Raw genomic sequence first — 15,952 nt, 5'->3', positions numbered from 1 at the left:
ATCATCTCCGTTCAGAATCGCGTTTCATATACAATGAATAATGATAGCTGCCATTGCATTCAAATTGTACACATCCATTACAGTAACCTACTCATTTCCATTTCCACTATACAGCAGAGCAATATCTACTTGCCCACCTTTTTTTTTTAAATTAAAAACAAACTTGTATTATAATATGTTATAGTAAACAACCTTGATTAAAGTGTATAATTAAAAATATAACTCTTGTACCTGCCTATGCAATCTATATATTATATTACTATTAATTATTTTTAACAAAAAAGTAAAAGCTTGGTTGATACTGCACTTGACCCTACCACTAAATGCCATAAATTTATAAAAGCTAAAAAGCAATAACGTTCATAATTGAGTGTAATAAAAATCACACAGTGAAAAAAATGTTTTAATTTAAAAAATATTTATTTAGTAATATTTAATATTACACAATGATTATGATAATTGATCCAGGAAAAGCCAAGGGGGCAGATGCCATTACTTGCCCCCTTGCCCCCGCGAACGCCCTTGGACCTGTGTACTTTCAAAAAACCAATGTTGAACTTGGAGCGCAGACGGCGCGACGTCTGCTCGGTGGTCGTGTTGGTACGGCTGGTTCTTAGCCCTTCCATTTTCATACACTGCTATCACAATAATCACAACCCACCACCCTCTACTCGGTTATCGGTGCATCTCCCATGGCTCGGTCGCTCAGACAACAAATTTTGTAACCAACAATAACACTCCCTTCCCCAACAATTTGACGCAAATTGACGCCGATCGGCTAATAGCACAAAACAACAATAGTCCTTGTGGCGCTGTACTCGCAGGTGTTCAGTTTCAGCGTGACAGTGTTCAGTGTTCACTACTTCGGTCAGTCACAGTGATTGTCCTTACCATAATCTGTCGATGCCGATCACGAATTCAAAGTTATAAATCACTAGCGAGCTTCACTGAGATCAGTAGATGTCCGTCCTGCGCGGTCCTCCGATCACCAATTCTCATTGTCATTCAGTGATTCTGGATCACCATCCAATCGTGTTCCCGGTTTCGACATCGTGAGAGGTAAGTTATCAATTATCACCCTGACCCAGCCACCATCAAGTGAATGCTATTATTATTGAGTTGGTCTATGTTATATTAAATTACAGGTGGGTAAGTATATTACGCAAACCCGGATTAAGATTATTGAAGTACCCGTGTCAATTTTTTTTAGAAAAGTTTAGAAGTTTCAACATGAAAACTAAAAAAAAACTGTCCATACTAAATATATTTTTGTTTTCATAAGTAATTAATGATTATAGGCAGGTAACTCGAGTAAATCCGATTAAGGCAATTTTTTTTAGCTTGCTGAATGATGTAATCAAATAATCAAATATTTGTATCATCGTATTAATTTATCATTACACTGATAATAATTTTAAACATCAAAATTAATTTAAAAAGCATCAAGTGTTTTATTTTCAAAATTCAAATTATTTATAATTATATAATTTTTTTTTTTGGGGGGGGGGGTATTTATCCCGGTTTGATATTATGTATTAATTATTACAAGAATTATTCCTCTATAACAGAAGAATTTTTGAATAGCCAATTTGGGAAACTCGTACCGTTATCTTCTCGTTTCATCTAACAACTATAGTTGTCTACTTTCTGCACTAATCCTACAATATTAATTCCTTAAGTCTATTGTAATTTATATTCGTTTTATACCTTTATAAGAGATTTTTATTTTTCTCATACTATAGTTATCCATCTTGATATATCCATAATACGATAGTTTCTTATGAGTAATAATTAATACCATAATATCAATTATGAATTAATATAATGATTTTTTATTCATGATCTTGATCTTGACATTCCAATTAAGTTTTTTGAGATTATTTTGTAACTCTATATTAGCCATTATCTAAGTATGTAACCTAATCTACTGTTTGTTATCTGTGTTGGTTTTACTTTACACCAACTTGGTATTTCTGACTTAATCTGTGAACAAATGCAAATTATGTAAAACAATGATATCAGAATTATAATTATTTTATATAGTTAAATCTCATAGGTAAGTAGATTAAAATTATTTATAAAACCTAAACCATTACAATATTAGATAAATTTATAAATTTATTTTTTAAGTATACTTTCCCGACCTAACGAGGTTTGATTTATGTATTTATAGACACCAGTTAGTATAAAATTAGTGATAATTACGTAGGCCAGTGTAGATTATATTTTACATATAATTAAACAAAGTACTTAATGCTAAATAGGTATACATTATTAATCTATAATATTATGTAGGTATGTTGACAATAATTTTAAATTAATCAATATTATTAAACTTCATGTAATTATTTGAATTATCTATTCTATGTAGTTTTGCTTAATAACAAATTCCATGATTTTGACTCAAATAACTAATTATTTTATTATTATTCATTAGTTTTTTTGTTTATTATTTATTTATCTTTACCCAAACATAACTTTCTTACTTCTAAATTGTTTTATTAATATTATATATATATATATATATATTCACAATTTATTTACCCATTAAAAAATTAACAACTATAAAAGTAAATAGGTTTAAATGGACAATAGTAATGTGACAATTAGCTATACTACCTATTTTATAAAAGTAAAGTTTGTGTTAAATACTCAATTAATAAGAAGTAAAGTGTAAAAAACATTTTACTATGAAATGATGTGTCAAAAGACAAATAATTGGTAGAAATTGAGCCTTCCATTTATTTAAAATATTATTATAAGTATATAGTTGTAATGTAAAACTGTATTTTATTAATATTTTTTGTAATTTAACATGCAATAAATTCATAATGCCTATCATATCTATTTGTTTAAGAAATGAATAATATGTGTTTAGTTACTCAACAATAAAATTGTATTTTTACAATACTTGGATTTTGTCAATATTGTAACAGTTGTTATAATAATAATAATAATAATTATTATTATTATTTTTTACAGATTGATTGTTTTGTTTTTGAAATACTTCAGTCATTAATATGAATATTAACTTTTACATCTTTATATGTTAAAATTACGTCTTGTATCAACACATTTCCTAAAACAACCATAAAGTATTAAAATGTGCCGTGATTGGGATATGGTTATTTAAATTGTATACATTTGAGTTATAAAACTGTGTCAAGCTGTTGAAATTACTGCAGTGGTTTGCAGTAAGTAGTTGTGATCTCCATTAATTTGTATTTCGTATAGTTGTGTATTAATTGTAGTAATATACATTTTTATTTTCAGGGAATTACCCAGAGTTTGAATTGCATGAAAATGAAACTAACTTTGTGTTGTAATGATACACATATGCTTAGTAAGCAGGTAAAATATTTCTATTGTTCATATTATTTAATATTACAGCAAATAACATAATTATTGAATTATGTAGTTTCTTTTTTATCTACTGACAATAACTTGTAACCTTGGGCAATCTTCCATGTACAGACTACTTCATTTATATGATTAATGGTGATTTGTTTTTAGTAAAATATGTGGTCTACAAGTTTAAAAAAAATATTGTTTTAACATTTTTAAGGACAATATAATTAATTTATTATGCTTATTCAATAATTTTAAATTTTGATGTAATATATAATTAAAGATACCTATGTATTTTTAATTAGAAAAATCTTGTTTAAGTACAATTTTAGTTATATTTGGTTATTATTATTAATTACTATAATTTGTATTTTAAGCTGTATATATTGGATTGAAACTTTAATTTTGAATAAGTTATTTTACTAAATCCTATTAAATACAGGTTGAAACAAAGTTTGAGATGTTATTAGAAGAATATAATTCAGAAAAATTGATTTTGATTGGTATGCCATTAGAAAAATTGCCATTGAATTGTGACGGATTACCACTTATTGTAGAAAATATAAATGATTATATAATTGATAATGGTATTTATATGGATTAATAACTATCACAAATTAAATTTAAATAATAAATTGTTTAATTTTAGAAAATTTGTTAATATATATTTATTTTTAGGGTTATATGAAGAATACCTATTTGATGAAACATATTCTGTTAATGGACGTAAAGCCAATATTATTAGTGCTTATGAATTAGTAAGTGGTTCAAGAAAAAGCTGTAAAACAATAATGGATTTTGATGCAGTAGATGTTGCATCAGTATTGGTTATGTGGCTATACTACTTACCAGAACCATTGATATCTTCAAAACAATTTTCAATGATTTGTGGTAATATATTTATTTACATTTTTTATTATAAGGATCATGTTTAATATGCTACTTACATCACATTCAGTAGTTAAGAATTAAGGATACTATATAAATATAAATTAATTTAAATCAAAATCAAAATATCTTTTCTATTTTAGTTATTTATATTAATTCAAATTTGCTTGATAGTATAACATCATATTAAACATATTTTGCTACATATTTGGATATCCCTTCTATATTAAAAAAAAATGTGTCCAAGTGAAATAATTAATTTTTTTATTATTGTGTAAAATAAAGCAAAATAAATGTTTAAATATTTCAATAAATATATGTATATATTTTAATGTTGATATACATATATATATATTATATTGATTATAATCTTTTCAACAATTCAAATTCAAAATTAGTTCTGTAGAATATTACTATTTCAAAAATATAAACCAAATATTGATGGTCCTTGAACTTACTAGCCATAATTTAAATTAACATTATTATTTTTAGAGTATGAATCTGACCACGAAGAAACAAATTTGTTGGTTCTATGTTTTTAGAAAATTAATAGCCTTGTCTTTAAAAATGTAGATGACATACTAAATGAATTAGGTTTTCATGTAAGCACCATCCTAAGCGGGTGCTTACCATTGTATTAATGGCAAATAAAACTATTGTTTTATATTGCTAAATAGTATATTGTGACAAATGACAATTAATAGCATAAATATAATATAATAAAATCCATATAATTGTTCTATGTTAATAGATCTTAATGTCAATAAAAAGAAAAGTGAAATAATGAGTTCCATGAACAATTTAAACAGACTAACTTTACAAGGAATAATGAACATTGTAGATTCTTATGAGAAGCAACACCCGTCATATAAGGAAAAACTTGGAAATCTTTTTACACTGCTTTTAACCAAACATGCTGATATTATTAGTCGAAATAATTCATCACAGTTCTTAAACAATTTAAAGATTGTTTTGATGTAAGTTTTATTTATATAAGCATACAATTAAACAGAAAAATTTTATTTTAATTTCTAATAAAATAAGGTTGATTTACCTGAATTAAGTGATGTAATATATAACACACTGGCGTGTACTCTACAGATTAAAAAAAATCACAATTACTCAAGTTAAATTAAATAATAGTGTTACCTTGCTATTTGATTAAGATCAAGTATAATTTGCAATTAAATACAAGGTTCAAAGTGATTGTAATACTACAGATATATTTGAATAGATCAGTGGTGCTCAATCTGAAGTATATACAATTTTAATGGTTGATTACAAAAATATTATTACCAAAATAAAAATTAGTCTCATATTAACTGTTATTACAATATTTAGTGAGAGGTCTCCTTAAAATAAAAAAATAATTTGGGAGAGTCATGGATCTAAAATGGTTGCAAATGGTACATCACTGATTTATTTCATTGATAAGTATGACCATAATATTATAACAAATAATTTAAATGAATACTTGATGTATGAAGTGGTGCTTCCAATGAATCAATAATATGCCCAATTCCACAAAAAAAAAAAAAAAAATTAAATAATTACAATTATGTACGAAAAAGTAAAAAAATTGTTTTCAATTTCAAATAGTTCTCATTTTCTCAATCTGATATCAGTATATCATTGTTATAAAATATAAATTTATGTATATCTATATTATTTAAAATAAAAAAATGTAGGAGGGGACCTTTTTTAGTTTTGCACACAAGCCCATATTTGGGATAAACCGCCACTGAAACTTACAATCTGTATTTATATAATACAATAATTAAATATAAAGATATACACATCTATATGTAATTAAATTAATTTGATGAAGATTATTCATTAATAGAACTCTTTAATACTTGATTTTATTTAATTTAAATTAATATATGGCACCATTGTCCTTTGAGATGACGAGAAGAGTTGTCTGAGAGATTATAATTATTAAAATAGAAGTTTGATAGAGAAAGGTATATAGGGTGTAATAGGACTATTTAATAAATATAATAACATTTGTAATGGAAGTTTGTCAAATAGTCTTGTTACACCTTATATACTGTATTGTTATAATGAATCTTGTATATCTATTCTATTATATAAAATCAATAAAAATAAATATAAAAGTATCAGGATGGTTATAAAGGGAGATTATTAGTACACCACTTCCAAAAAATAACCCATTACTGATTAAGTGTATCTTTATTATCATCATAATAATTATAGAATAAATATTAATTAATTTTTATTGTTCAGTTATTATAAAGAATGTATTTCTTAGATGTATCAAGAATTGTGAAATATTTAATTTGTACATTCATTATTTTTAATTAATAATATCATTATCTATTGTGGTTGTTCAGCAATTAAATAATTTTACATAAATAGATAAATAATTTTGCAATTTAATTTTTGTATAGGGAAGCAAAAATGAATAATGAAAAATATAATAATATGTTCAATAAAAATTCTTTGGAAATCAAATCAAATACCAATCAAAATGATAATGATTTTCATAAAAATAATCTATGTAATAAGAAGAATTCATTTCGGTAAGTTATGTTTAAATTGAATGGTTGCTATACATATTATTTTGAATATAGTACTTCCATCGAATGGGGCAACAAGGTAATGAGTAGTCTGGGAATTTTGGTTTATTTAAAAATTCGAGTTGACGTGTACAGGGAGCTGAATGGCGTTTTGTGTTGATGCTGGTAGCAGGTCGTTGGGTGATGATGGATTACATATGAAAGCTGATGCGGATGATGTTGATGAAACAGTGAAGAAATGTTCAACTTTGATTAAATCATGTAGCTGTAACCTGACTGAATTCATTTCAGAAGAGGATATTCATTACAATAACACTTTTAAAAATGATTCATCTTTTGATAAGGTACAATTTAATAAGATTTCTTATATATATTGAAATAAATATATTTACAATTTAAATATTTAATCAATTTTATTTTTGTTGTATAGAGCAATTTGAATACTAAACCAATCGATAAATTATCTGATGATAATTCTTATGATAGTTCCATTTGTGTAGTTAATGAGGTAATTTGAATTTCCAATTCAATTAGTAATACAAATTTTTAATTTGATTATGTTTGTTGTAGATATATAGTAGCCAAATTGATGATATGAGAAGTATAGAAAGGACCATGCAGATTCATTCCAGAAGTACCATAAAAAGAACCAAAAATAAATCTATTAAAGGTCATGTAGAAAGAATCTTGAAGTCAGGATTTTTATCAAATGAAGAGAGTTTGTTATTGAAAAACACATTAGAACTTATGAAAATACTATCAAAAATTAAAAGGTTTGTACTCAAATAATATAATCATTTAAAAATATCTATTAATATTTTAATTCTTTATTTTGGTAGCATTCAAAATCAAATTAACATTCAAAGGAGATGTAGAGAGGATGAATTTAGTTGTGAAAATGGAAAGACCAGCAAACGTTTATCAGAATTACATTTTTTAAACAACCGCCTCGAACAATTAGTCAATCAAAAAAATATTTGTATGTTCTTATTTTAGTGAATATTAAACTTATTTGATTGTTGATCAATTTGGATGACATTAATTTATTTTTAGATTTAATGAAAACTGGATTATCATATGGTAGATCATACAATCGTACAGTTTTGAATCTCAAGAATGCCCAAAAAGAAGCTTTTAAGGTATTTAATGTTATTTTTAACATTAAACAAATATATAATTTTTGTTTTAATATTGTCTGAAACTATTCTCTGTCCAGTGAGAGAATGCGCTGCAAATTGACCAAAATCAGTTTTTCTGTACATTCCCCAATGATACCCATCCATAAGCAAACCAGTTTTGATAGCATGGTGACGTGGGAGATTGCGCAGAATCGGTGCATTCTCTCGCTAGACAGACTATAATTCACAGCTGAATATTTTTGAATATTCTTAACCTAAATGTATTTATGTTATTACATGTTTTAGTTATACGAAAACGAAAAAAATAACAAGAATAATCAAAATAAAAACTTTGATAAATTAATTTCTGACATTTACAATATTCAAATAGTTCTTGATTATTTGGAAAATAATTGTGGTGGTAAGGAGTTGCCATGGAGGTCAAGTAAAGGTTGTCCAGGTCACAGAAAAATGAAAAAAAAACAGGTAAGTTCCATATATTATTCACGATTTACTTATCACCCTTAGAAAATAACATATCATTATTTTTAATTTTTAGTTGAACTGTGTAACTGTTGTATCTGATTTGCAAACAATTGGTGAACATGAAGTTATGGAAATCGTAGCCCAACCTTTATTTATAGCAGTGGAACAGTAACTTGTTTTAATGGTAAATTTAGTCGGCAAAGAAGTGGTCATACATTTTTTTTTTACTTATATAATTCTTAATAACTACAACTACAAAATTATTTTATAATTACTATTATTGTAATCCTATCTAAAATTACTAATTAGTAATATTATTTGAGACTTATTTATAACTGGTGCCTTTAAATTATAATTAATGTATACTAATTAGAATTTAATAGTAATTAAGAATTACTAATATGTTATATATAAACTTGCAATAGTTTTGCCTTGCATTCTTACTATTTTTTGTACAATCTATTTAATTATGGTTATTATATTTTTCATATTTACTTAATAATAACTTTTAAGATATATTTTTTTTAAATGAGGGAATTCCTTAAATTTACAATTACAATTAGTGGTAAAAATGGTTTTAGTAAAATCCAACCTATTGCCATTCAACCATGTTGGTATGTGATTATAAGATTATATCATTGATTAATGTTAATGGATTTTTTTAAATATATTTAATTGATTTGTTGTCAGTAATTATTTGAGGCTTTTACTGGAGTAGTTGATCTACTAATTGTTAAGTGGTATTAAATCACTAAACCACTTAAAAGTATAATTAAATAATATTTATATATTTTTGTATTAACTATTTTGATTTTTGATGGATTAAATTATTTTATTTATAAAGTAAAAAAAATTAAAAATAGCTTTAATTTGTCTAATTCAATTTAATTGTTGTGAACATTTTATTTTTGATTAATGAAATAAATCTTCTAGAATGCTCTTTGAATAATTATATTGACTGTATCAGTGATTTTAATTAAATTATAACAAATATATCAAACAATAATTATAAATGATATAAAAACCCCAAGAATTTTAAGCAGTGTTTATAGTTTATAAATTTAATAAGTACCAGGCACAGATCCAAGGGTAGTGGATATTGATCTTGAGCCTCTCTTCTCCTTATTTTAAATTTTAAATTTTATATATTACATATTTCTTTACATGTTTAATAAATTGTTCATACATCTTACATATATATACATATATATGAAGTTTATTATAAATTTATACATTTTAATATTAACTTAAACTATATTTTTGAATGAATATAATAATATATATATATATATTATATGGATTTTAGATTTCAAACTAAGTTTTTGTAAAATTATTTATTTTTCTCATATTATCCATATTATTTATTGTTATCTTATATTTATTGTAACACATAGTCTGAATCTTAATGTTGTAGCTCAACTTAATTTTAGTTTTATTGTAAATCTAAATGTTTTGATTTTAAGATGTAATTACAATCATATAGTTAGTTAAGTTCATTGTTTATTAAAGTGATTAACTGGTATATAAGTGTTGAATACTGTTTTAAAACATTTTAAATATAGTTGTTTGATGTTTATAAAATAATTTTTTAAATTTTGTTTTTATATTATAGGTACAAGTATTTACATATATTTTTAGGGTTTTGATATCGAAAAAATAAAAACGATATTTCTCAGGCAAATAGTAAATAGTAAATAATTTGTGAATGGGGACCGAGAGTTCAAAAAGGTTACCGACCATTGATCCAATACATAAAATTGATAAGAATAAAATAAAGTCGTTATAAGTACACCTTAGATCCTGGACGTAGTGAAAAATGTATAATGATTTTACAATTATATAGTTTATTTTCTATTTGCCATAAATTCTTGTAGCAAATATGATCTATTTGGTACTTTGGTTGGTAAATAGTAACATAAAATAAATAAATTCAGATCTCGCCATAATATCAGAAAAACAAAAAAACTGAAAATAGTACCATATTTATATGGTGTTATTTTTTTGTGAAAAATTTTACCAATTAACTATTGAAATAATAAAATTAAAATTAAAAAAAAAAAATCAGGATATACAATTATTATGATTTTACGTGTGAAATTAATTAGATACCAAAAGTTTCGTATGCAAGACAGCTGAAATATAAAAATAAATCCTATAATATTACAAAGAGTTCTATAAAAAAAAAAAACATATGATCTATCACATTATTACAATATTTATCATCCGTGGCAAACGACAATCGTCGTCATTCGTAGAAGACTGTTAATAATTCTAATAGTTTTATTGAACATTCGTTAAACAACAGCCTTTAGTATATGACAAGTGCTCTCATTTTTATAAAGTTTTTTAATAATTCCATTTTGAAGAGCAAAGAAGACGAATGAAGAAATAAGAGCTAGCTGTTTCTTCGGCAGTGGTGCACGTTTGAACTGTAAATTTGGTTCCTAACAACGTCAAAGAATACTTACGTAAGTTAATTTTCCCATAACTATGGAATATTAAATGTATCTTTTATACTTAAAATAAATATTTATTGACGTGTACAAGCTGCTATACTCGGATGACAGACTTATATTTTATTTCCAATCGTCCAATGCAATGGTCGGCAACCAGTGAGCTATTGTCTACGGCCCGCTTTAAATTCTAAAACGACGAATTTTTTTTATTTTAAAGTTCTAAACAATATTTTTTTGCATAGTAAATAATTTAAGAATATAAAATTTTTATTTTTTCTGGCCCGAAAAAGTTTTTAATTTGTGAATATGGCCCGAGAGTCCAAAAAGGTTACCGATCATGCATTAATGATGAAATTGCCAAGAATAAAATAAAGTCGTTATAAGTACACCTTAGATCCTGGATATGTAACGAAAAATGTATAATGATATTACAATTATATAGTTTATTTTCTGTTTGCCATGAATTCTTGTAGCAAATTATATGATCTATTTGGTACTTTGATTGGTAAATAGTAAAATAAAATAAAAAAATTCAGATCTCGTCATGATATCGGAAACACAAAAAAGCTGGAAATATTACCATATTTATATGGTTTTATTTTTTGGTGAAAAATTTTATCAAAAAACTATTGAAATAATAAAATTATAATAAAAAAAAAATTCAGGATATACAATTATTATTATTATTATTATGATTTTACGTATGAAATTAATTAAATACCAAAAGTTTCGTATGCAAGGCAGCTGAGATATAATAATAAATCCTATAATATCACAAAGAGTAATATAAAAAAAAACATATGATCTATCACATTATTACAATATTTAACATCCGTGGCAAACGACAATCGTCGTCATTCGTAAAAGATTGTTAATAATTCTAATAGTTTTATTGAACAGTCGTTAAACAACAGCCTTTAGTATATGACAAGTGCTCTCGTTTTTATAGAGTTTCTTAATAATTCCATTTTGAAGAGCAAAGAAGACGAACAAAAAGAAATAAGAGCTAGCTGTTTCTTCGGCAGTGGTGCACGTTTGAACTGTAAATGTGATTCAGCTCGATTTCTCCGAACAACGTCGAAGAATACTTACGTAAGTTAATTTTCCCATAATTATAGAATATTAAATTTATCTTTTATACTTAACATAATTATTTATTGACGTGTACAAGCTGCTATACTTGGATGACAGACTTATATTTTATTTCCGATCGTTCAATGCAATAGTCGGCAATCAGTGAACTATTGACTACGGCCCGCTTTAAATTCTAAAACGACGTATTTTTTTAAAAAAATTTTTCATTTTAAAGTTCTGTGGAATATTTTTTTGCATAGTAAATAATTTAAGAATATAAAATTTTTTATTTTTTCTGGCCCGAAAAAGTTTTTAATTTGTGAATGTGGCCAGAGAGTCCAAAAAGGTTACCAATCACTGGTACAATGTAAAAAATAGCCAAGAATAAAATTAAGTCGTCAAGTATACTTTGGATCCTGGACTTAGCAATGAATGTATACTGATTTGACAATTGTGTTGTTTCTTTTTTGTCATAAATTCTTGTAGCAAATATGATTTACATAGTACTTTCGGGTGGTTAATAGTAAAATAAAATAAAAAAATTCGAATCTTGTCATAATATCGAAAACACAAAAAAATAAATGTATTATAATCCTATATATTTGTATAATATTGACAAAATTAATTTAATAATTTAATTTTAATTAAAAAATATTAATTATTAAATATTGAAAAATTTACCATTTATCTACATTATGATTTCTCTATAGGTAAATTGTATAATTTTAAACGCATTTTCATTATTTAAAACAATTAAATTTTTTTTTTTATTTAGCCGAAAAATATTATAGATATGCGAATATGATTTAAAATTTAATACAGGCTTCTTCTTTAAACGCTCACTAATTTACTGTAATAAAAAATGTATAGTCGTGGTATATTTTATAATCATTTAAAATTAAAATTTTGATTGAATTCGCGAGCTAAATTTATAAAATGTTTAAATTAATTTTTTCGTTAGATTTTCATATAAATATTTTATTTTTACATCTACAATTTAAAAATATTATAAAGGAATTCTCATTAGTTTTTTTTAACCTAAAACAAAAATAATATGTTTACTGGAAAGTCACATTATTTTTTATGACTATACGAAGTTCAGTATTATACCTATAACTTATTAAATGTTAATTATAAACTCACCCTAAAAATAAATATTTTTTCTCAAATAATTTTTATATTTTGTTATAGTTCAAAAACGAATAATCTTAGATACTTAAAACTTTAATTAAATTCTTATGAGAGTACTTCTTACATATAGTATCTTTACAAAATATTTTGAAATTATGTATATTTACGATATTATATATTTTGTTTTTGTTTAAAACATTATTTGTAGGGACATAAAAGATTTTTGTACATGTTATACTATACACAATGATATTTTTGACATACGTAAATTAATCTTAAGATATTATTTATTCAAATTGTTTTACGAAATAGTTGTACCTATTGACTCAAAAGTATATAACAAGAATATAATACAGTATAAATTTTATTTATTATTTATACAATATTATAATAATTATTATGATAAACGCAATGTTTTCGGAAAAAATGTAGCCTGTCAAACTTTACAAAAAAAAAAAAAAATTATTTAGCAATATCAATCAACGTATAATATTATAATTCATAATACATCAAAATTATACTTATTAATGAAGGTTGACTGACTGTCTCCTTCAAATTCAAATTTAATACTCTAATTACAGTAATACATTTAATGTATAAAGCAGCTGTAATCACTTCTTTACCTTTAATTTAATGTAATTTTTTATTATTTTGTAAAATGATACTGAAAATTGAATTCCCCAGTGTACTGACTAGGTACTATTTGTTACATGAAACCATAATAAAGGAAATGTAAGAATATGTAAGATTAAGTTAAAGCACTGCGTGATTAGAATCAAAATAATGCAGAAATAATAACTCAGAAACACAACGATATTAATCATAATTCTTTTTTTTTAAATATATATATAGTAATATAATTATTTTTATTTGGTTCACTATTTTTATAGATTGAATTAAATAATTTACAATATCTATAAAGATTTGGTCTAGTTTATATGTTTCAATTTTATGTTAATATGTCACAGCTAAAATAGAAAAATAGAACGTATAATATCACAAAGAGTTCTATAAAAAAAAACCATAGATTTATCATATTAAAATATTCGTCATCTGTGGCATACGACAATCGATGACATTCGTCGAAGACGATTATAAATTCTATAATAGTCTTAATGAACAGTCGTTAAACAACAGTCTTCAGTACATGACAAGTACTCTCATTTTCATTTCGTGCAGTTTATTTTCATAAAATGTATTTTTATTCTCATTTAGAATCACGATGAAGATCGATATGAAGAAAAATTGCAGTTTCTTCGGCGGTGGTGCACAATTACGTAAAGACTGTAGATTGACACAACTCACGGTTACCCGGGAATAGTCGACGACCACGTAAGTTTTTTTCTTATTCTTTTTTGAGATTAAATTTACATTTTAGACTTAAAAGAAAAAATATTCATTTATATGAACAATCCGCTACCCGGGCGATATAATCGACGTAAACACATATTTTATTCTACTGGATCCAATTAAAAAATAGTACACAATGCCTGCTTATTTTACACATTAGGTATAGTAGACAAAAATTGTGAGAGATAACAACGATGTATTCGTATTATTTGCGATTATATTATATTAGAATAGAGTATTATAGCCTATAGGCATCTATTAATATATGCTGTACCCTGATTTAACGGTTATTCTCTGTAAAATTGTACACGGTTGTGTCCGTATGAGTACGTTGTATATTTATTTCTAGCATTAATAAATAATTCTATCGTTTTAATTCAAATATATATTAAAATACATAATTTAAATCATTCGTAATGTATTTTTTTTTTTTTTTAATTATACAAAACTATAATTATTAAAAATCCTTATAAAAAAATAGTTAAAATACATCGAAAGCAAAATTATTTTGTATTTTAGGAAGATCAATTGCAAAATGTATTTCGCAAAATTATTGATAAAGATAAGTAAACATTTAAGGAAAAACTGTATTTTTTTTTAAAAAGCGAATTTTCAGCATAATTAATTTTGTTTTTTCAATGTGACTCAAAAACGAATAACCATAAAAACTTGAAATTATCAATAAATTATTAAATTAGCATTTCAATATTTTATATATAATAATATAATTTTTCTAGTATTTTAACTGTTTTTAAATATTTATAGGCAAAATACAGTTTCAATTTATATTTGGTATTTTTTTTTTCTTAATAAATGTCGATAAAAAGTATGTATATTTAATTTGAAAAAATACTTGTAAATGTATTTCACGGTTCCTAATAAAAAGTCAATTCTCAGTTAAAAAAAAAAAAACAATCTTTTAAACGATTTTTACTTATTGTTGTAATTCAATAATGAAAAATCGTATATACTTAAACATGTTACCAAATTTTATATAATAATTTTCTGTACATGATATTATTTTCTAAACACTAATTATTTTTTTAGTTATTTATATGCATACAATTTTTTTCAATGATTTGTTTTCTATAAGTGTCAATAAAAAAATATTCACTGGGTCAAAATCTCAAAAATTTTAAACAAGACCCCCTATAAGTTTAATGGTATATTTAAAATTATTATAAATCGAAATTATGTATTTAAACAATAAATATCGATACTTAATATCTATTACCTAATTTATCGATGTTAATTATTTTGTTAAAATTTTAAATGTTTAACATATTCGCGAGAACTTAAGACTTTTACATAACTGTACTATATTCAATGCAATAATTATGGTTTTAATATATTATAATGATATTACTTTCATTTATATTATGATCATGTTAAATTTAATTTTATAAGTTCAAATGTAAATGGTAAAAAATACATATCATCACAATAATTAAATAAAAATAACAAATAAATGCAATTTTTTTCGAAAACATTATATGAACTTACTGAAAAATTATAATAAATGATTTTAATAGCTATATAAAAATATATATTATCAAATATA

General features: G+C 24.3%; 1 protein-coding gene across 2 annotated transcripts; it reads left to right on the top strand.

Moving 5' to 3' along the window:
* Nucleotides 1–651: 651 nt before the first annotated feature.
* LOC113560375 (putative uncharacterized protein DDB_G0282133) lies at nucleotides 652–9,221 on the top strand. Of its 2 annotated transcripts, none has more exons than XM_026966209.2 (14): nucleotides 652–1,059; nucleotides 2,983–3,194; nucleotides 3,274–3,351; nucleotides 3,791–3,935; nucleotides 4,027–4,239; nucleotides 4,988–5,213; nucleotides 6,648–6,779; nucleotides 6,949–7,120; nucleotides 7,207–7,284; nucleotides 7,347–7,549; nucleotides 7,616–7,755; nucleotides 7,830–7,915; nucleotides 8,201–8,380; nucleotides 8,454–9,221. In XM_026966209.2, exons 3-14 carry the CDS (start codon nucleotides 3,298–3,300, stop codon nucleotides 8,550–8,552), a joined length of 1,728 nt encoding a protein of 575 aa, XP_026822010.1. In that variant the 5' UTR covers nucleotides 652–1,059; nucleotides 2,983–3,194; nucleotides 3,274–3,297; the 3' UTR covers nucleotides 8,553–9,221. The 2 variants fall into 2 exon arrangements, with proteins under 2 accessions (XP_026822010.1, XP_026822009.1); XM_026966208.2 differs by having other exon boundaries at nucleotides 654–1,059; nucleotides 6,946–7,120.
* Nucleotides 9,222–15,952: the final 6,731 nt, after the last annotated feature.

The sequence above is a fragment of the Rhopalosiphum maidis genome, chromosome 1 (assembly GCF_003676215.2).
Source record: "Rhopalosiphum maidis isolate BTI-1 chromosome 1, ASM367621v3, whole genome shotgun sequence".
NCBI classification, from domain to species: Eukaryota; Metazoa; Arthropoda; class Insecta; order Hemiptera; family Aphididae; genus Rhopalosiphum; species Rhopalosiphum maidis.
Note: the sequence above shows the minus strand (reverse complement) of the source record. Positions and strands in the feature narration are given on the sequence as shown.

Bases quoted from the DNA above. Each gene is read 5' to 3' on its own strand.
- LOC113560375 (XM_026966208.2), top strand. From the start codon at position 3,298: ATGAAAATGAAACTAACTTTGTGTTGTAATGATACACATATGCTTAGT. The intron at 5,214-6,647 runs GTAAGTTTTATT...ATTTTTGTATAG, and splicing joins AATTTAAAGATTGTTTTGAT to GGAAGCAAAAATGAATAATG. The intron at 7,285-7,346 runs GTAATTTGAATT...TGTTTGTTGTAG, and splicing joins CCATTTGTGTAGTTAATGAG to ATATATAGTAGCCAAATTGA.